The sequence below is a fragment of the Taeniopygia guttata genome, chromosome 3, assembly GCF_048771995.1.
Source record: "Taeniopygia guttata chromosome 3, bTaeGut7.mat, whole genome shotgun sequence".
Taxonomy (NCBI): domain Eukaryota; kingdom Metazoa; phylum Chordata; class Aves; order Passeriformes; family Estrildidae; genus Taeniopygia; species Taeniopygia guttata.
Genome location: NC_133027.1, coordinates 28,488,862 through 28,512,798, shown reverse-complemented (window position 1 = coordinate 28,512,798; position 23,937 = coordinate 28,488,862). Strand labels below are relative to the sequence as shown.

Below are 23,937 nucleotides of genomic sequence, written 5' to 3'. Positions count from 1 at the left end.
ATTTGGGCAGGATTCATTCATATCGAGGTGGACTATGAGATTATGGTATGGGTTAAACCAAAATACTGTTGCACTTTTTTATTATGATGGTTATTTTAAAAGCTCTGTACATAATGCTATATAGCCTTCCAAACAAGTACACAAACATGATAATGAGTGTTTTACAGGCTTTATCAATTCTTTTATTGAAATATGTTTACTATAAAAATATACTATGCATAGTAGGCAACATATTTACAAAGAACAATCAATATTTATGTCACCTTGAAGTCCATGAGTAGACACTTATTAGTGAATATGAAATATAGCACTGAAAAACGTACTGGCTCAAAGGTTTATACTTAAATTGTTCAGCATCTGGTAAATTTAAACATTTTTATGATTTAAAGTGTCATACTGAGTGCAAATATATTGGCAAGTACATGACATAGCATCATAATGGTGTAATCATCATTATGGCTATTTAGTATGGGAAGTGATGATGTGCCAAGGATGCTGATGGGACCTAGTAAAATATTTTACTGTAATGTTCACTTGAAATCCCTCAGACATATTTAATTTATTCATACAAACATTTCAAAGACTATCACAAATGTCATATTGGAAAAAAAGTAATTATATACACACATATATATATATATAAACTCACTGTATGAGATGCTTGATTTGGGCATAATTTAAATAATTAGTAGATTTTTTAATGGGAAAAGAATAGAAAATAAAATTATGGATCTATATATTTAAGTTTTACCTGTTTTCTTAGCGTACAGGTCATTAAAATGATATCGTTTCCTTCTTGGAAAAAACAAAAGGCTGTATTCAAATAAATATTTTAGTACATTTCTGAAATAGTGTAAGCAATATTTGAAATTAAAGATTAAACCCTTTAATTGAAATTAAAGATTATTTATTAGTCAATAAATTTCATTACTCTGCATTTAATTCTTAATTTATTTGTTGTGGAGAGAAAATAAGTATACATTTTTGCATCCTTTAATTTATTTACATTTCCAATGGTGTCTCTGTTATGCTGAACTGCTTTAAATCATCTATGTATTCAACAAAATAGATTGAAAAGAATGCTACTATTTGTAATATTTTCTTAATGAACAAAAAATAGACAAAATTAATTAAGGGTCTTGTATCTCTGTATAAATATATAATGATATTAATGCATTAGGGTTTGGTTTTTTTCTTTCCCAACCCAACGATTAATACACTATAGTTGTGTTTAATTTTTTTTTCAAGCAAATATTAAAAAATATTGAGATGAACAGGTTAAGACTGGGAATATCTTCCTTTAAAATTCAAAATCTAATCTTAACTTTGTAATTAGGATAATGCCTGCTTGCTCTGGACCAAGAATTATGAAAGAACTCTAAACAAATAATAATTTTGTCATCTTTAAATTAGTGACTTCCAACAGAACCAAATTTAGCCACTTTGTGTTATAATGCATTTTCTCCTGTATTGTGCCCAGGTAGACATGAAAAGGAATAAATAAAATATCTAATTTTTCAATTTGAATATTCAATGCATGCTACAATTTTTAATATTTTTATTAACAGGAGCTCATAGAGCATTTATAAGATCACTCATAATAACAAATAATTGTAGTGCAACATGATATTCTTAAGTAACAGAATCACAGAACCATAAAAAAGCGCAGGTTGAAAGGGATCTCGTAAGACCACCTAGTCCAACCTTTCATGGAAAAGAAAGCCTTGGTTAGATTATAAATCACATTTTGAAAACCTCCAGTGATGGAGGTACCGCATCCCTGAGTAGTTTAGATACCTTGAAATTGTACCTGTGACCCAAACAATCACAAATTAAGAGGTGTTCTAAGACATTCTAGGCCCCTCACGTCAAGAAAGACATTGAGGTATTGAAGTGTGTCCAGAAAAAGGCAACGGAGCTGGTGAAGGGTCTGTAAAGTAAGTCTTATGAGGGGCAGCTGAAGGAGATGGAGTTATTTAGGTTGGAATAAAAGAGTCTGAGGGGAGACCTTTTCACTCTCTACAACTACATGAAGGGAGGTTGTAGCCAGGTGGGGTCAGCCTCTTCTCCCAGGCAACCAGTGACAGGACAAGAGGACAGAGCCTCAAGCTGTGCCAGAGGAGGTTAAGGTTTGATATCAGGAAGAATTTCTCCACAGAAAGGGCTATTAAACTTTGGGCTCCACCACCTCCCTCTGCCCAGGGGAGAGCCACCATCCCTGGAGGTGCTCAAGAAACAACTGCATGTGAGACTTAATGTTACAGTTTAGCTGACATGGTGGTGTTTGATCAAGGGTTGGATTCAATGATCCTGAACATCTTTTTCAGCCTTAATTCTATGATTCTATGTGTGATTATTTTTAGTGGCTACAGCTACATCTTACTTATGAATTTTATTGTTTCCCTTAAAACAATTATTTTTCAAAATTCTGTCCACAATCTTAAAAAATCATTGTTTTCTTTAGCTCTTACTATGAAAAATTCTAAAGTGTAACCATAAACTATGTGAACTGCAAGATATTGACCAATGGTAATTGTTTTTTAAAAGGAAATTAAGAATAAGAATTAAAAAGTATTCACAATTATTTTTCATTCTCTTTTCAGTTTTAAGATATAAACAGACTAGCTTAGCAGACATCAGCTTGGTTTGTCAAAAATAATTACCATATGAGTTAGGAACTAAACCACATCTGAAAATTCCTCTCAGTGTCTATCTACAACTTTATAATACTTAAATTTATTGAACTCCATTTGCATATTTTACTTGAAAATGTTCTCTTTTTATGAACTATGATCCCATATTGCACTTGCAGTCAAGACCATAGTTCCAACTTTTTCAATGGAAATATCTATATGCTCAGTATATATTTAGTGTTTAGAGGACCTGCCACTTCGGTGTTTGTTCTAGTCTGTATATGCAGCTTTATAAAGTTTTCTTGTTTGTAAAACTAAGACAGTTTCTATTTTCAATATTTTTAAGTTAAATATTTTATCTACTTGCTTAGTGTACCACCAGTCTAAGAAAGAATATAGGTCAGTTTAAATAAAATTGCACATCTGGAAAAATTGGAATACTCAGGAACAATTGACTTGGCAGTAATAAACCTGAAGACTATAGTAAAATTGTTTGCTTGGGGGAAAATACATATATGTGTGTGGGTTTTTTTTAATATATGTAAAATGCAATTTCATTCAAACTGAACAGAATTCCATGGAATGTAAGATGAAAGAGGAGCTGTAAATAATGACTGCTGTCTTATCTTGAGCATTTGACAGCATGTGATACCTAAAGAGACAGACATATAGTTGTATCCCTCAATTCCTGCAAAGGAAAGATAGAAGAATCAAATCCTCTAAGAACTAATTCCTAGCTGAAATAAAGTCTACTGGTTGATTTTGGAAGAAAGTTATTCTTACATTTTATCACGAATACATAAAAAGGCAGATTTGTGTTAAAATACTTGCCCTAGACGGAAGTATGGTGGTCAGACTGACAAGAATAGACCTGTTTACGGTCTGTCGAAAAATAAGATTTATATTTAAGTACATTCCATAGTTTTCATTTCAATTTAAATCTTTAGATTACACTAGCACCTTAAATGGTAGCACCTTTCTTCACAGTGCAAAGTATCAAAATTACATAAGAGTAAATTAAACATAAAGTGTCAATATTGAAATATTTGTCTTAATTGCTTAAGGTTTTCTGGATGGTTTTCTTGAGTATGAGCTTATTTGACCTCTTTGAGCTTTGATAAAATAGTAAACATCAGGATAAAATCCAGCAAAAACATATAAATACAAAAGTAAGAAAACACATAAAAATAATCTAAAAATAACAATTCCAATACCATACACATAGAAGGGGTTTTTTTTTTTTGCATTTACGTTGAACTGCATTTTCCTTCAATATGTTGTTATAATGAATAAGTATCCCAAGGTGAGTCTAAAATTTAGTACAGGGAGCATAACAAAAATCTCTTTATTTTAAGGTCAATTTAAAACTTAATCAAAGACAAATTAATATTAAAATATTTCTGCCAAGGACTGTTATTATTACAAATCTTAATGACATTATAAAGAGATTCAGACTCAATCAAACTGAAGTACTAGTGCATTAAGTCATCTCCTAGACACCATTTTCTTTAAAAACCAATTGATTAGAAGGAGGGGTCTTAATTGCTTTGAAATGAATATGTAGTTATCTTTCTTCATACTGGCAAAATTTTCATGGAAATTAAAATGAAACCTAAAAAGTAAAATGAGGAAAGGAGCATTAATTCAGACTTATAATTTTGAAGAATACAGTAATTACTGGTTTAGTAAGTAATAATAGCAATTAAAACCAAAAAGGAAAAAAGCTGTTCCAGTCTAAATTTTTCAATCTTTCAGTATCTTCAAATTGAAAATAAAGTAGCTTCTGATTTTCCCAAAGCATAGATGTAATTTATAAACATATTAAGATTCAAGGATATATTGAATCTGCATTATAATTAAAATGAAATAAAAAAACCCCAGTCTTTTCCTGATAGATACATATTAAGTTAAATTATACAACATAGGAACAATTGCTCTACTCTTTCAATGGAAAAATAACAGTCTAGTTCACTATTGTCCCTCCTAAAACAAGCACATTTTAAGGGCAGTTGTAAAAATTGTACTGTTAAATTACAACATAAATGCATTTTATCAACTAAACAATAAATTGATATATTGATTTAATAGCCTTCAGTATTTTAGGTTTTTGGAGACATATCTTTTCAATATTACAACATAAAAAGATTAAATAACCATATTTATTACCAATGGCTTATTCCATTAAACTCTTTTGGAAAAAATCAAGATGTAAAGAAAAAAACTCTTTATGTATAGGGTGGGTTGACCCAGGCTAGATGCCAGGTGCCCATTGAAGCCACTCCATCAATGCCCGCTGCAACTGGACAGGAGAGAGAAAATTGATGATAAGTTGAGATAAGGGCAGGCAGAGATCACTTAATGATTACTATCACATGCAAAAGAGATTTCACTTACGGAAATTAGTTTAATTTATTACTAACAAAATCAGAGCAGGATAATTAGAAGTAAAACAAATCTTAAAAGCACCTTGACTCTTTCCGTTCTCTTTCCTGGGTTTAATTTTATTCCAAATTTTCTACCTCCTCTTCCCTACAGTGGTGCAGGGATATGAGGAATGGGAGTTATGGTCAGTTCATCACATGTTGGTTTTGCCACTGCTTCCTCCTCAGGGAGAGGAGTCCTTCCTCTTCCATGGTAGATTCCTTCCCATGGGAGACAGTCCTCTACAAACTTTTCTGTATCCATCCTTTCCAACACTTTTCCAGTGTGAACCCTTCACAAGGGCTACAGGTCTTCCTGATCTATTACATCTTCCACAGGATGCAGTCCTTTAACAGCAGTCTGGTCTCATGAGTCCCCCATAGGGTCACAACATTCCATTGGGCACCCACCGCTCTGGTGTGGATCTTCTCCAAGGGTTGCAGGTGCATCTCTGCTTCCCCCATGGCCCTCCAAGGGCTGCAGGGTCACAGCTGCATCACCATGGGCTGCGCCAAGGGCTGCAGGGGAATCTCAGCTCTGGTGCCTGGAGCACCTCCTGCCCCTCCTTCTGCGCTGACCTGGGTGTCTGCAGAGCTGTTCCTCCCACATGTTCTCTCTCTGCTCTTCTCTGGCCGCACTTCTGTGAAATAAGCATTTTCCTTTTTCTCAACTCTGTTACCCCAAGTCTCTACCACTAGCACTGGTGGGCTCAACCTTGGCCAGCAGTGTGTCCATCCTGGAGCTGGCTGGAATCTGTCAGGCATGGGAGCAGCTTATGGCAGCTTCTCAGAGAAACAAGCTCTATAGCGTTCCCTCCACTACCAGAACCTGACCATGCAAACCCAACACAGTGTATCTGTAATTCTCATCCTCAGGTATGTGCAAATGGAGGTAGTTGCTTCTATGATGAAGAAAATCAGAGATCTCACTGTGTCTGTGCTCTTGGATGGACTGGAAACACATGTCTTCAAAATATTAATGACTGTGAGACAAACCAGTGCCAACATGGAGCCACATGTGAAGATGGAATTAATAAATACAGGTACCAACATATTGCTATCTATGCAAGCCTTCATAAAATGTTTTATGCTGTATGAAGATATTTTGACTGTCAGAAAGAATTACAAAGAGTGTTTTTAGTGCAGTAATATAATTTTCATGTCAAAAAATGTCATGCAATACTAATTTTCAATAAGGATGTGGATTCAGTAAAATTGTATAGTCTGAAGTATTGCAGGAACAAATATTCCTCTTTGCTGGTCAAATAAGTTAAATCAACTATGCAGAATCTCACATAAACAATCTATTTTATTAAATGGTAAACATTTTTGAGCCTGGACTCTGTCATAAAAATTTGTGTCTTATAAAAATTGGAATGGTAATTTATTATCATTTCAGTTATTGAAAGAAACATAAAACTATGGGTTGTCCTTAGTAAGCTGTAACATCCTGTAGATATTTTAAAAAGGAGATTTTATAAAATACAGTGAAAATAAAGGGAAAATATTTTTTCAATAAACAGAATTCAGCTGTTCTTATCGGACTTGAATTATTTATTTTTCCTCTACAAAATCCAGACTAAATAAAACTTCTCCATAATATCTGTAAATGTATTTTGAAAGACATTATGCTGTGCTATGCCTTACTTAGAAGCACTGTAATTAGTATGCCTTAATGTTTCTACTTAGAAAAGATTGCAATTGTGCACAAAATAAAAATAGAAGCAATTAAAAATGTCTTCAATTTCACTTCTGTTTTCAAAGTATCTTCTGTAAAAATAACTGAAATTACCAAACAGGCACACAAATAGAGAAAAGTGATTGATTCTTAGTATATCAGAGTTCAAGGACTTTTGTCAAGCAATCCTTACAAAGTAAACCTCCTTCCTTTTTTTCCACTTTGCAACAACTCTCGTATCAAATTACTGGACCATTTTTTGGCACTTTATTTAACTATAAAATCTGTGGGTTTCCTTTCTTTATCAGGAAAATAAATCTGACAGAATTACAAAGCTATGTTTATGTTACAAAATCCATTAGCATTTACTGAGAAATAAGTAGTTCTGAAGATATCTGGTAATAAAGAATTTTTGATTTTAACTTGCTAATCCAGACTGAGTTTACTGACAGAAAACACTTAATTCTTACTTTTTCAGTAATTGAAAGACAAATTATATTGACATATCAATCTGTTTATCTAAGGAACAGGAAAACACACCATTAAGATCTGAATCTCAGATGGTCAGTTTTGTTAGCAGGGAACTTGACCCCAAAAGAATACGACTGGTTATTTTGTCAAGACAAAGTGTATCATGTTTACTGTATAATATCTGCTCTGTTGAGAGAGAGTTGTTGTTTCTCAATGACAATGAACATTTTTTAAAATGCCTAAACTATGCCTGCCTTAAACAAAATGCTATTTGCCAAGTTATTTTTAGCAAGTGAAATAAAAATAATTTCCCTTTTCCAATACATGATTAAAAACAAAAAAATACAAGAGGAAATGCTGAATGTAATGAACCTTTTCTAAATATTCTAAATGTAATTGCATTTCTGTCCTAAAATGGGTATAATTTTTATTAAGGTATTTATGAAGAGTTGTATTTGATGCAAGTAGTTTCAGGAAGATATAAGAGAACTGTCAGCACAATATATGGAGAACCAAATGTATAAGTACCATTAAGAACACTACAAAGATCATTTTTTAAACTATTACAGCCATTCAAAATCTGTCTTAATGAGCGCAGAAGATATGGCAAAAATTTTTTATGTATTAGATTTTGTTTTACATAAAATTACTATAAAACTCTACACCTTTCTCTCAGTTAAGAAATCTTGCATTTTATGTTATTAAATTTTGGTCATAATGTATTTTTCTAGTGGTTGTTTGAAATAGTAATGCTAACACAAGGAAATCATAGAAAATATCCAACTTCAATTCACGAACATCCTTCTCTTGGAAGATCTCATTTTTCAAGACATCTTTTTTTTTTTTTTTTTTTTTTTTTTCCCAGATGGGACATAAGCTGTGAACTGAGTGAAATGTTTCTAACTTTTTGTCTCCTTACCATGGCACGCTCTTTTTCTCCTCCCATTTTGAAAATACTGTTCCAAACTTTAGTGTCACCTAGAGGTATATTTATATATATGCAAAAACTTTCCTTTGAGTTCAGATTGGGGAATTGCTCTAAGTGAAGGGGGAGGAGTTTTAAACTTTTATACAGTGTAACTCTCAGCAAGGCTGCATGCTAAGATCCTCATAATTACAGTAAGGAGTCTTAAGAGTTTTATTCCTTTGGTTTAGTGAGTCTTCTCTTACAACTAAAGTGGCCCAAATTACAGTGACACAAAACCTGTAATTAATTTAAATTAATTGTTGTAGTGTCAGCTGAGTCTGTGCTGTTGTGATATCATGAAGTCAATCAGCATGTATTTAAAATTATAACTTTAAAGAATTGTTGCTCTTGCCACTGGGTTGATGGTGTAGCTGTCAATATGAATCTGGCAGATACCATGCAACAGAGTAATTTCATCCACATGCCAAAAGAATCTCTTGACATTTGATTGTATATACTTGAGAGAAAAAACAACAGATAAGATTCATTACCTTAGTAAATAGAAAATGTTTCTACATTAAAAAGAAAACAATAATATTTTTTCCCTTCTAAAGAACCTGTACTGTTTGATTATGTTCTGTGTAGGAGAAGAGAGAGAACTGATTTAATATGCCTCAATGAGAAGCATTTAATGAATAATTAAAGTGAAAGAGATCTTCGAGGAGTATAACCTCCTGTTTTAAAATCCAAGGGGAAATTTATTACTCTGACTTCTTTACCCTTGCAAAGTTTTTTCTTGTCAATATTACATTTTGGACAGCCAAGATTATAACTGAAATAAGACAATAAAAGTAGATACTTTACTATTGTCTGTTCAGTGGAAAGGAAGGATTTGCCGCCATTTAAAAGGTCATGATGAATTATTATGTTTTTAAAATGTATTTTAGTCAATAGCTATAGCTCTGATGTCAGCATTTCATTAATGTTTATGATGAAAAATATCTCATTAAGAAGTTAGGTTTGGTGTATGGTAAAACTTGAATTGCCAACACATTCTTCAGTGCACATAACTGAATAAATAATCTCAGTACAAAAGAGTGAAGTGACACATTGTAGAGTAAAATGCTTTAGAGTATGAAACACTTCTTTGCTTGATGCCAGCAAGATTGTGAAAATTAAACATAATTTAGATAATTTCTGGGTATCACAAAATTTAAAGCTTCTATTATTTTATTCATCCTTGACTTTTTCCATTTTCTTCCAGCTGGGTAAATTGAGCTGTTTGATTAGAATATTTTTTTTTATCTAATTTTCTTTTTTCAAGTTTATTCATCCTGTACTATATATGCAATTTGACTGCAGGACCTAGTTGACAATGTCATATAAAGTTAGTACTGTAATAACACAATTTTCTGCAGCAAAAATAGACTTCTTCCACTAGAGAATGAGGAGAAATACTTTTCCTCACTTCTACAACTCCAGAAGATTGGTGACTATATGTCACAATTTCTTAGGGAATACCTCTGCAATAAGTTATACAATAGCTTTTCTGCAGAGAATAGAGATGCATATAAAAAGTCAAAGTGAAACTAAATAACCGTTTTGACCACTTATGTGTATACAGTTCACATTTCAATGTCAAAAAGGGATAATTAATACTGAATAATTGCAGCTAATATGCTTGGACAAATACTAATATATATATATATATATATATATATATATATATAAGAATGATAAATATTAAGAAAACAAAGTAGAGGGATTCTGGGAAATCTTTGCTAATTCCAGGCTTCAGTGTTCCTATATGCTTCTTGTATCAATATAGAAAATAGCGAGGTCATCTCCTAGCACAGGTTAGCATAGACACATCTTCAGTCTGGCTTTTTGCAGTCATTCTAAAGATTCATTTGATGTACATGATTATTTACTCAATAACACAAGTCACACTACATCTTTAGTGTAGGTAACCTGTGGTGACGCTTGACAACTATTACTGGACAAACCAGCACCAACCACACACCTGATGTTTCGTGATAAAAAGTTGGTAGAAACACAGTACATCTGTGCCATAACCATTCTCATTTTAGCAACACATTCCTTCTTAGACTAAATTCCATGCCTGTTTTTGCATCTCCACTTAACAATTCTCATGTGATAATTACTCTGGAGTAGTATCATACAATTATTAGCATAATATATGTGAGAGCATAGTGATCCTCAAATGACTTGTGTTTACTACTCACTACTAAAATTCATGTTTGTAGCAAAAGCACTGAGTTTTCTCTCTTAGTATCTCATACCCTCAAAATCTTGTTATGGATGAAAGAGGACATATGTGAAGCTAAGTATTGTTACTGCCATGCTAACACAAAACTTTTTCATTTGCTGGTCTCTGGTGCCATGCTTCTGCTTTCACTGTTCCCTTTTGTAAGGCTGACATTTTAGCCCTCCTTAAGAAAGAGGCTGGGGAGTTGTCATTAGCATTTCCTAGTCTCTGCTGGGAGATCTCACACACACACACACCAGACAGGCCATTCCAGAGCTGAAGCTGGAGCAGGAGAGGGAAGAGTTACTGACTCCAGCACAGGGAGTGACACCCAGACAGGCCATGGAGAGGCTGAGCCCCTCTGCTGAAATGCCAGTGCACAGCCAGGTCATCCCTCTGATAAGGACAAAATACAGAGTTCCCTAAGCTAGAAATACAAAATACAAGTTCCCTGAGCTAGAAATATACTTACAAATTGAAATTCTGGTATTGTATATATCTGTATACAATTATTTTTATTATTTATTGTAGAGAAACATTTATGTTTCAAAGAAAATAAGACAGAAAATCAGTCCATGCCTCAAAGTTTTTGATATTACTGCTGAAAATAATAATAAGATATTTAGTTATAATATAAATATAGTAATAATATTAATAGTAATAATAATAATAATAATAATAATAATAATAATAGTAATAATAATAATAATAATAATAATAGTAGTACAGCACTTAAGTACACTGTTGTAGGAGATGGCCCATATTAAATTAAAAGACCTCCAGGTACAATTTCACTAGGAAAAACAAAATGCATTTCATTATTAGCTGTTTACAATTTCTTCAGATACCAAAGCACTGAAAAATAAGATATTCATGACAACATTGCTTGTAGTATGGAATCAGAAGTATGAAACCTAAACTAGAAGATTCTACATCACGTCTGTTTCTGTGTAGCTCTTCTGTGGTCTCTGAAGATAAGCTATACAACTAGTAATAGTCAGGAAAGGACAGAAAATTCTTTATCCTCATATTTTTGTTAAGGAGAGCTCCAAGTTAAATTTTCTATTCAATTATAATGACAATAGCCACATTTTCAAAGAATTATTTAATAGTTACATTTTTACAGGGCACACACTAATTGTTACTGTAAAAAAAAAAAAAAAAATTATTAACTGCACCAAAAAGTTTAATATGACCAGTTCTTTACCATATTATTGTAGGTAATATGGTAAGATTCAGAAAATATGCAACTAAAGGTAACTAAGAGCACACCTGCTTTTAATGTTTATGCATAATTAAAGTTTATGCAAGTCGAGATTTATATTTAGCTATAAATGTAATTGTCTAACACCACCTGCAGCCAAGCCCAATGCAGTCACTCACTCACTCCTGCACCAGCAGGATGGAGAAAAGAATTGGAAGGGTAAAAGTTAGAAAACTCATGGGTTGAGACAAAGACAGTTTAATTTGAAATGCAAAAGCAATGCACAAAAGCAAAGCAAAACAAGGAATTAATTCACTGCTTCCCATGGGCAGGCAGGTGTTCAGCCATCTCCAGGAGAGCAGGGCCCCTTCAGAAGTAACAGCTACTTCAGAAGACAAATGCCATGAGTCAAAATGTCCCTCAGTTTTCCTCTATCCCGCACTTGATGTACTGAGCATGATGTCATGTGATATGGAATATCCCTTAGGTCAGTTTGGGTCACCTGTCCAGGCTGTGTCTCCTCCCAGACTCCCACGCAACCCCAACTTCCTCATCAGTGTGGCAGTGTGAAAAGCAGAAAAGGCCTTGGCTCTGTGTAAACCCTGCTCAGCAATAACAAAACATCTCTATGTTAACTACTCTGTTTCCAGCATAAATCCAAAACAGTGTATTAAAACCAAGAGGATATGGGTACTAGCCACCGTGAAGATTAACTCTATCCCATTCAAAACCAGCACAATTAAGTATGTATGATATTTCTGTTTACTCCATTCCCCTAAAAATGAGAATCAGCTGAAGCTCTCAAGAGAAGGTAGAGATTTCTCATTTACTAAGTGACTGAGGCTGGAAGAGAGAATATAACAGCTATATATAAGCTATATATACTTGAGTCATTACTGCAGTAACAATGGATCTGTAGAGCAAAAATGGTAGTGATGAAGGTCTCGCAGACACACTAAATGAGATATGGAGGGCTTACTTCAAGCAAGCTCTATTTTGGTCCATGGACTAAAAGCCCATTAGCAGTTGGTGTCCATTAGCTTCACTCTGAGGCACAGAGCTCCTGATTTAGTTTCCATATGTCTACCATAAAAAATGCAGGCACTGTAAACAAGGACAGAAACAAAGAGCCACATGAGCATTCACTCGTGTTAAAAATAAAGGGAAAAATACTCTTTCTGCCAAATGGATCAGTGGAGAAAATTACTATGATCAAGGCTTCTTTAACTTGTTAATTCTTTCAGTCTTCTGGATAGCATGTTTGTGGGTCAAGAATATGTATTATTGTAAAATTACCTCATGTGCGAGGAGAACTTTGGACATGATAAGGAGAGGATCAATCAAAGAATGTATTGCCAAGTATATTTTCTAATTTTCTAATTTTATGAGATGTGGGTCAGCTATGAGATAAAACAGATTTTTTTTCATTCACACAGCAAAAGAAAACAAAAGGGTAGAAAGGGCAACCATGAAAAAACATGATTTAGTTGTGTGTCTAAATTTTGGAAAAAAATACTCGGAACAATTTCTATAAAATACACTGAACAATATCTATAGTATTCTATAGATACTTTTTCTTTGGTTAGAAAGAAATTGTAATTCCAGGCTAGTGGTTTAATTGGATTTTTTCTCCTCTCCTCTCCTCTCCTCTCCTCTCCTCTCCTCTCCTCTCCTCTCCTCTCCTCTCCTCTCCTCTCCTCTCCTCTCCTCTCCTCTCCTCTCCTCTCCTCTCCTCTCCTCTCCTCTCCTCTCCTCTCCTCTCCTCTCCTCTCCTCTCCTCTCCTCTCCTCTCCTCTCCTCTCCTCTCCTCTCCTCTCCTCTCCTCTCCTCTCCCTCTCCCTCTCCCTCTCCCTCTCCCTCTCCCTCTCCCTCTCCCTCTCCCTCTCCCTCTCCCTCTCCCTCTCCCTCTCCCTCTCCCTCTCCCTCTCCCTCTCCCTCTCCCTCTCCCTCTCCCTCTCATCTCCTCTCCCTCTCCTCTCCTCTCCTCTCAATATCAGGTGCATATGTCCCCTTGGTTACACTGGCACATTTTGTGAACTTGATATAGACAACTGCATTGGAAACCAGTGCTCTCAACATGGATTCTGCCAGGACCACTTGCATAATTACAGCTGTTACTGCACATCTGGGTATGAAGGACCCTTCTGTGAAGTTGAAGTTAATGAATGCTCAAGTTCACCTTGCAAAAATGGAGCTACTTGTATGGATTTAAGTGGCCACTTTTCTTGTCATTGTACTGCTGGGTTCACAGGTAAGTTTTGTTCTTTTGAAGTGTCTTGTATTACAGATGTGTTTGTCCCACTCTCTATAAGCAATGTTTATGTGACTGTTTAATTACAATTATATATAAATATGCATTCATTTGTATGTTTCACTGATATTTGAACTTAATTAGCATTGAAATTCTTATGGTCTCCCTCTTAGTTCCCCAGCTGACCTTCCTTCCACTAAATGCACAATTCTGAGTATTATCTTTTATTCTGTTGGGGAAAAAAACAATGAAGTTCCAAAATACAATTTTAATTGCATTATTTTAATTTCACAGTTATGCAGTCTTACATGTTATGGCTTCAGTCATACACAGGCTGATAAGAACAAATGTTTTGGTACAGAACATGTAAGCTTGAGGAGGAATGAGATCTCTTTGTATGTATATAATATAATCAGCTATATTTGGAGTGAGTTGTGCAGGCTCCCCTTCTATACACTGGATGGAGATAGGGCATCTGTCTGTCCTAGACATCTTTCTGGGAAGAGATGGGCTGTAGATTCCCGCATTGCATTAGATAAATCCTACACAATCTGATGCTATGATTTCTTTTTGTACTAATTTCTGTTTTGCGTGAACAATAGCAATAGTCAGACTACATGTGAGAGACAGAAAATAATTTTGAATACAGTAATGCCAAAGTGTTGCATTTCCAGCCTTTAATCTGTATAATCAAGAACAGGCAATTAATGCTCCAAATGCTTCTTTATTGACAATCTGTGTTATCACTAACAAAGGCAAAAAGATATAGCATAGTATGCATGATGTCATTTGTACTAACTAGACATCAACTTACAGCTTTTTCTTTCAAGCTGCTGAGGGCTTTTTCTCCATTCCAGAAAGTGTGTGTAGTACTAGATTTTTAAGTCCCGGTAATACCACTGAAATACTAAGTAATGATAATGTCAATGCTCTTTTTTCATTATATGAAACATTTTCATTATATGAAACAATTCATTATATTCATTATATTCATTATCTTTTAATTATATAGTATTCAGGCTAGCTACATATACTTTTAAGATTTAAGCACTAATATTTTTAATTTCAAATATGTTTATATTCATTTACATCTTTCATTTACGTATATTCATTTACACATTTATGTATGCGATAGACACTTGCAGATTTGTTGTCCTCAATTTTAATTAATCTCTTGGTCATTTGCTTGCACATTTAATAAAAGATGTTACTTCCTATTCATGCTCATTTATTAATAAATGTGCAATAAAACAGAGAATTGTCCCTGAAGTGGCTTTAAGTTCATTATGATAGCAGAACTGTATGTCTGAATAGAAGTGAAGAACACAGTACTTGCCTCACCTATGCAAAATCTAACACAATATATTTTCATCTTGCTGCCTAAACTTCAAGCCTTATTTTGTACTTTGCTGAACTTCATGGTGAGCTTCAATCACTCTGATATCTTCTAAATGGACAATACTATGGAGTATAAGATCTGCTTGGAAGAGTCCCATGGGATAAAACCCTTGAGGGAAGGGCTAAGAAAATCTATCACAGCTTCTAAGTTCAAGAGCTATTTGTCTCAAAGAGTGGACAAAAAAAAAAATACCTGGAGGCCTACACGGATGAGCAAGGAATTCCTGGCCGAATTCAACAACAAAAAAAAAAAAAAAAAAAAAAAAAAAAAGTATACTGACAGAGGGTGGAAGCAAGCAAGGACAGGAGGTAACCCAGCAGGAAATAAACACTATCTGAACATGCAGCAATAAGTTTAGGAAAGTCAAAGGTCAAGTTCAAGTTGAATATGACCAGAAATGCGAAAGACATAAAAAAGGTTGGTGACAGAGGGAAGAGAAATAAAAAAGTAGTCCCATTCTTAATGAGACTGGACATGGAAAAGTTTGAGTTCATAAATACTGCCTTTATCTCAGTCTGTACTGGAAAGATTTTCCTTCAAAAATCCACCATCCTGGAGACACAGCCTTGATGGATGAGACTCATGTCAGGAAATACTTAGGCAAGCTGGATCTATGTATGCCTATTCGTCCTGTTGGGATGCACCCACAAATCACAGCATAATAGAATTTTGCAGTCATTAAAGCTGAAAAAGCCCTCTAAGATCTTTCTGTCCAAATGTTAAGATAGCACCACCATGTTCACTGCTCAACCATATCCCCATGTGCCCCATTCACATACCTTATGAGCAGTTCCAGGGATGGCGATTTTACCACTTCCTTGGACAACCTCTTCTAATGCATGACTACCCTTTTAGTGAAGACTTTTTTCCTAAAATCTCTTCTAAACCTCCCCTGGCACAAATTGAAGCCATCCTTTCAGTTGTAACTTAGTAAAAGAGACTGATGCCCACCTTGCTACAACCTCCTTTCAAGTTACTGAAGAGAGTAATATGGTTCCCCCTCATTCTTCTTTTCTCCAGCTCAACAACCCCAGCTCCTTCAGCTGCTACTCATAGGACTTGTGTTCCAGATCCTTCACCAATTTTGTTGCCTTTCTTTGGGTATGTAATTCTGTGAGAGCTGGCAGGTGCCATTGCAAAGTCACTGTCATTTAACTTTAATAGATCATATTGATTAGCAGAAACACCCAAAGATTGGAGGAAAGCTATTGTCACTTTTCAAGAAGGGCAGAAATGAAGTTCTGGAAAACTTGAAGCAGCTCACTGTTGCCTTGATCCTTATCAAGGTAATGGGGCAGTTAATCCTGGAAATAATGAATTACAAGAAAATTATCTGAAGTAATCAGCATGGTTTCAGCACAGGTTAATCATACTTGACCAACTTGATAAACTTCCAAAGTGAAATGACTGGCTTGTAGATGAGGGGCAAGCAGTGTGTATTGTCTGCCTTGACATTAGCAAAGCTTTCTGCGTAATCTTCCACAAGATCCTCATGAAAAAGCTGATGAAGTATAGGTTGGATGAGTAGAGAGTGAGGTGAACTGAAAACTGAAGGAGTGGCCAAGCCCAGAGGAAGACATTTGTCATAGAATCAACCTTTCCAGGAGTTACCAGTGGTGTATTCCAGGAGTCAATAGAGGATCTAGTCCTTTTTAACTTCTACGAGGAAAGGCTGAGGAAGCGGAAACTCTTCAGCATGAAGAAGAAAGGCTCAGAGAGGGATCTTATCAATGTATATAAATACCTGAAGGGAGGGTGTACAGAAGATGGAGCCAGGCTCTTTTCAGCAGTGCTCCCTGACAGAACCAGAGGCAATGGGCACAAAGGGAGATGCTGCTATCTGAACATCAGGAAATACTTTATTACTGTCAGGGTGACTGAGCACTGCCACAGATTGAACAGAGGGGCTATGGAGTCTCCATTCTTGGAGATATCAAAAGCCATCTCTACATAGTTCCAGGAAACTGGCTCAGGGTGTTCTGGTTTGAACAGAGGAATTGGACAAAATGACCTTCAGAGGTCACTTCTAATCTCAACCATTCTGTGACTGTTACTGTGAGGACTTGCTTATATAAATTATATATTGCTGAAAAACACGTTAAATGAATCTTTTATTATGCAATGGGATATTATATAATGGCATTTCCATTTAAGCAAATTTAAAGAAAAAAGAAACTTGTACTGAATATATTTTCTGTTTTTTTCAGAGTATAAACCACAAACAATTAATAAAAGGCTGTTTAAACTTATAAAAATGTTATCACTACCCTGGCAATTACATTTTCATAATCTCTGAGGGTTTATGATCCTGGGATATTTTCCCATACAAAACAGATTTTAGGTTCAGTCATAACTGCATGTTATGAATCAGTGATTTGTATCTCTGTGTACAACTAAAAACTCCACATTTATTCTTATCTCATTTATGTGTGCTTGTTATGTTGTTTCTCTGTAATTTAGCTTTTTAACAAATCCAGATGTACTCCGTTTTTCTTCATAAATAGTAAATTCACTTTCATATGAAATATCAAAGTACCCTCCACTGCCTATAACAGAGCTTCACACATGTCAAACTTGGAAGTTTGCAGTATGATTTTAAAAATTAAATAAATAACTTTTCAATATTTCTATATTTTGGTCATGTGGTGACCCTACATATTGCCATTTTCTAGTTCAGTCCTTCTAATGTAGCATAATGATTCAGAGTAATTCCCAGTTCACATTCAGATTAATTCCTAGTCTGTCCTTTCTCCCATATCTTTGTGTTAATTATATCTCAATACATCAATATTCAGCATCAAATAATTCCAGCTTTCATGAAGATTGATATGTCTAAATAAATACCACTCCATTTACTTCTGGTTTAAAGGAAGCCCTTCTTGGAATTGTTTGGAAAAGATCCCATATTTATCTAATCATGTCCTTCATTAAAACTCTTTTCTGTTTAGATGCCTACAAAAATGTGAAGGCAGTTACTGAGAACTCTAAGCAGATAGGCAGTATGGTCACATTGGTTTGTCTTGAGTGTTTGTATATATATAATATTGATTGTAAAGTTAAGATTTGGGAAATCTCTTCATTGTGAATATATACTGTACACCACACAGCAAAATACTGTCATTGCTTCACCTGTGTATAATTAATAAATAACAGTATTAAAGCTCTTCATTATTGTAGGCCTCACAGTGACTTTTTGAGTTTGACATTCATATATTCTACATGTCATGCTCTTCATCATTCTTCTTTTTGCCCAAGAAGAAAAAAATAGCATGTGGGCTTTTTGAAATCATTCCATTACTTTAAATTTCTGGGCTTTGTTTTTACTTTTTTATTCCACAAAAACACTGGAGAAGTCAATTAATATCTGCAGTCTGAGGAAATACTTAGCGGTTGTATTTTCAGTACCTTATTAATTGGTTTTGTATTCATTGGTGTTTTTAAATAGTTTCCCCCTTCTGTAATAGGTGTGGGTAGTATATCCTCCACACCGTCAAGTAAAATGAATCTTGAAGGAAAGTACTTGAAGTTATGTGAAAGCCAATCCTTTTTGGCAAAGTAAGTTTAAGAAAACTTAATCCCTTATACAAATCAAGTCTAGAACAGCTGATGGACACCTTACCACATTATGAAGATTGAACCTGTTTACAGGAAGCAGCAAGATCAAGGCTGCTCTATGAGAGGAATCACAAACTAGAATCCAAGTTTGACCTCAGTGCAATCTTGCCATCACTAAGTAAGGCACAGTTCTGCAGCATCTACACAGAGAAGTCAGAACCAGTGTCTGGTAACAGGGTCCCTGACGAGCCCCCGACAGCACAAGCAATGGATCAGATCCAGGATCCAGTTAGGGAAGCAAGTTAGAAACAGAGGGAGACAGAACCAGAGACAAATCTGTAATGTACATGCAAGAAATCCATCCAAAAAGAAAAAACCCAAAACCTTACAAGATCACTCTTGAGAGAGGGAGGGAGGCAGGATTAGAAATTAAAACATCTACAGAAGATTTCAGGGCAGATGAGGGTACCCACAGCTGAACTCATTGACAATGGGCAGGGTCTGTAGGAAGCACCCCAGTGAGTCTGCTGCAGACAATTTGGGTATGTTAGTTCTCTCAGGGCTCTCATAGCTGCTTTATAGGAATTGCCTGAAGCAGGGTCATCTGGAAAACCTGAAATCATTCATTTTGCTGACAAAGGAAGGCAATCAGGTTATTTTCTTTCCCACACCTATTTTGCATTTGAAACACCTGCTTCCATCTCCATTCATACAGTTCCTATCTTGATAGCACTAGGCCGTGTCTGCTCCCACACTTCCATCACACATCAAGGCTGGGCTGGGTAGTGCAACCTTTTCAGGGACTCTGGCTGGCTTTTTCTGCTAGGGAAGATGGATTTTTTCTGGCACATTGTGCCAGGGCAGACTGTCAAAGGTACAATGTAATCCCATGGACATAGATGAGCTGGGCTCAGGGTAGTTTACATTAGAAGATTCACAGACTTTCTCTGAGTTAAAACTCTTTTATGGAAGCTAAGAAGATGGAGTGGTTGGACACATCATATAAATTTTCAATCTGTAATAGGCATTCACAGAAAGGATTACTCTGTATGAGGTAAATAAAAATTAGATTTGTTTTGGATTTTTAGCTACTACAATATCTTATACAGAAAAGACCTCAAAGTAAATTCAAAAATGAGCAAGTGTGTAGAACAACAAAGTTGAGAAATATAAATGTCTGTCAAGTTCACTAAAGCCTCACCTGAACCATCTGTCTTTCTTTTTCATAACTGCATTTTCTGCAAAGTCAGCAGAAGCATTATTCAGCTTAATGCATCTCTTATCTAACAGAATAGCTTATGTTGCTTAGCAAGCAACAAAATGTCACAATTCATTATCAGGTACATGATTGGAATGCTTTGCAATTATACACATTTTATAAAATGGTGGACAGTAAGACTGATGTGAAGACAATCCTCAAAAACGCTGTTAATATTTTGGCTACTTCTTAGACATTATAAAACCCTTGTGGTTTGCTTTTTTTCTTTTTTTTTAAATAGCACTTCATTAAGATTACATTAAGCAGAATTTTAAATCATTTGCTTTTCATCTGATCGCAGAATAGAAAGATTAATTTTATGTCTTGAATATCTCAAGTAAGGAGTTTTACTTCAAAAAATACTTTTATACATCCTTTTCTTCATTGTGTTCTTTCTGTGTACCTTCACATTGTCAAAGTCGATGTTTCATTTTGCCTAGAAAACAAAAGTTGTTATAAACAGTATTTTAAAGAAACTTTGTATTTTGATCTTTTTGCATGTGCTTTGTGATTCAGACAGAAATGTTATAGTGGTGGTGGCACTAAATAAGAGATACTTTAAATATAATGTGTATTACCTTAATAAAATAAGTTCTCAAGTTATTTCAGTTTTATTCAAATTTCTTACTGAATTTCAGATATTTATTCTAATCTCTGAATATTATATTTGAGAACAATTTGAAACTGAATTTAAGATCAAAAAAACCCTCAGTTTTGTGGATATTCTACAAAAATCTAACAATAGTTTGATAAGTTCAGATAAAGTGCAAAGTTAATGTCTTTAAGTTAAGCAGAAAAAAGACATCCTAATTTTGAAAGGTTCAAACTTTCAATCTAGTGATCTTACAGAGTTGCACTTCTGAAGATATGAAATATTTAATGAGACTTTGTCCATTAGACTCATGAAACTTAATTTTTTTTGTCATCTTTCATCTGCTGTTATATTTACTTGAGAACTTCAGAGTCCCTCCATTTGCTAAAATAGCATGACTATTTTAAAGAGTGCAAGTGATGTCAGTAACACTGGGGAATTATGAAATATCTTTGCTAATTTTTTTAGTATACACCTTCTCAGGTCCTTATATTTTTATCAACACCTTCGTGCTCCTGCAGAATAATGTCTTGTGTGTCATCAGTGTGCCAGTAGAAAATGTTGCTGTTAAAGATCAGGCAATACAATTTGCAAGTGACAGACTTTCCTGTATTTATCTGTTATCTATTTGAGAACACTGCAATTTTATACAGCATAAACTATTCCAGAGAGGTAATAGAAGTTGGCTCATGGTAATTTTTAACACTCTCTTTGTACTTCAGAATTGGTGATATGATGCCTTTCAAATGTATAGGAACTCAAACCTAAAGTTATGATTTATTAAATAGCTAATTAAATATTATGTTTTACTAGTAATTATATTTGGAATGTGTTGTATTCATTTTAACCTTAAAAGCATAAACCAAAAAAAAATTATGTTAACATACTTTGATGCTGAAAGTAATTTGTAGCCAATTAACAATTTTATCTGACTTTCAAAAAAGGTTTTTATTATACATTTCAAATATGCTTTTGAGAGGAGCTGCATACTGAAAACCAAAGAGGCTCTTTTCATGTCTCAAATACTCAGAAAATACAGTCTCACAGTAGCTTCATAGATTCTTTGATTCTCTCTGAAATATTTTTAAATACTGCCCACATATTGCCTTTCTACTCTGAGAAAATTAATTCATAAATTCTCCCTTGCATGTAATCTTAGATATCATCAGTATATGATGATGATCTCATACTATTATTTCCCTTGAAACTACATTTGCTTTAACCTGTAACAGTTTTGAGGGAGGTGGAAGAATCTTGTTTCAAGGAGTTTTTTCTAGTTCATGCCTCAGCTTGCCCATGGCTTGTGGCCAGGTAATTTACTTTTGCAGGAAACCCTGTGCTATTTGCGCTACTCTCCACCTGCTTATCCAGAGAAAGAGAACAGATGCCCGTGCATTTTTATTTATCTCCCTCAAAAGAGATAAATAATAATCCACCATAATCAGGGATCTGAACTGGAAAGAAAAAGGAATGGAAAATACCAGAAGTAGATCAGCAAGGTTGCATATAGTGCTATTACCTTATAAGCACTTCAAAGAAAATTCTTTAAAAAATTAACTTAGAAATTAATTTATATATTGGCCAGTCCTTGCTGTAACGCTCACTGGTGCCATGACATATGTTAGACAGCACTCAGCAGCTGCTCTTAGCAGAAAAATTTTTAGTTTAATGAGTTACCTGAACTCTCCTTGGACTATGCTTTTTCTTCCCCTTTTCATTGATGTATCTTCAAATCTTATGGAAAATGCACGGCATGTTTAGAAGTAGAAAAAACAAAACCAATAGGAGCCCTTCTGTCAAGTTTATGTGTGGAAGAGAATCTTTGTTCTTCATATTTCCAAAGAAGACCTTTTGTATATAGTAGATACAGGTTTTGAGAGCCAAGAATTCTGGTTCATATGATTCTATGAGAGGGCCTGTAGGTGTGCTGCAGAGAAGAGACCAAATTATTTTCATCATGGAAAGAATTCAGAAGAATATCAGAATTGGGTTTCTTTTTTTCTTCTGCTGGAAGATACACAGAAAGCCCAGCATGCTTTCCATACTGCTGACTTGTTATAACTGCTGAATGTGATTTACACCCATATTCCTATAGCTGGATTTAGTGGGCTGACCCTGGCTGGACACCAGGCACTCACCAAATCCTCTCTATCACTCCTCTCTGCAACTGGATGGGGGAGGGATGATATAACAAAGGGTTCATGGGTTGAGACAAGGAGAGATCACTCATTAAATACCATCACACACAAAACAGACTAAAATTAGAGATATTAATTGAATTTATTGCTAATAAAATCAGAGAGGATAATGAGGAGTAAAATAAGACCTTTAAAAACACCTTCCCTCACCCATCCCTCCTTCCCAGCTCTACCTGCTCCCCATCAACAGCACAGGGAGAAAGGGAGTGGGGGTTATGATCAGTTCATTATTTGTGGCTTCTCTCACTGCTCGGGAAGAGGAGTCCTTTCCATGCTCCATCATGGGATCCTTCCAACAGGAAATAGTTCTCCATTCATTTTTCCAACATGAGTCCATCACATGGGAAATAGTTTTTCGCAGACTATTTCAGCATGGGTCATTCTTCCATGGCATGCAGTCTTTCAAGGACAGGCTGCTCCAGTGTGGTACACCACATGATGACAAATCATACCAAGAAGCCTGCTCCTTCTCTGTCCATGGATCTGCTGGTCCCTGCCAGGAGCCTGTTCCAGCACGGACCTCCCACAGATCCACAACTTCCTTTCAGGCACCACCTGCTCTGGCATGGATCTCCTCCAAGGGCTGCAGGGGCACAGCTGCCTGACCATGGGCTGCACTATGGGCTTCAGGGGAATCTCAGCTCTGGTGCCCAGAGCACCTCCTGCCCCTCCTGCGCTGACCTTGGTGTCTGCAGAGCTGTTCCACTCACATATTCTCACTCAGCTGTTCTCTGGCTGCAATTTCACCTACACAAGAACTTTTGTTCCTTCTTAAATGTCCTATCATGGAGGTGTTACCACCATCTCTGACTGGTCCAGCCAGCTTTAGCCAGCAGCATGTCCATCTTGTACTTGGCTGGTATTGGCTTTCTTGGACATGGAGGAAGATTCTGGCACTTTCCCACAGAAGCCACTTCTGTGCTCCTCCTTCTACCAAAATCTGGCCACATAAACCCAATACATTTGAAATAGCTTTTCCTGTTACATATCAAAGCAATCACTTTTGTAGATTACAAATCTACATTTCACTATACTTACTAGATTTGCTCTTAATTATTTTATCCTCTTTATCTGCATTTTGCCTCATTAAATGTTCTTTAAT

At 35.3% G+C, this 23,937-nt stretch overlaps 1 protein-coding gene across 1 annotated transcript in view; it reads left to right on the top strand.

The window, feature by feature from the left end:
• Nucleotides 1-23,937, top strand: part of EYS (eyes shut homolog) — a 765,693-nt gene that overhangs the window by 150,785 nt on the left and 590,971 nt on the right. The window contains exons 11-12 of the mRNA XM_072926499.1: nt 5,930-6,096; nt 13,580-13,833. Coding sequence (XP_072782600.1) covers nt 5,930-6,096; nt 13,580-13,833 — 421 coding nt within the window. The remainder of the gene's footprint in view (nt 1-5,929; nt 6,097-13,579; nt 13,834-23,937) is intronic.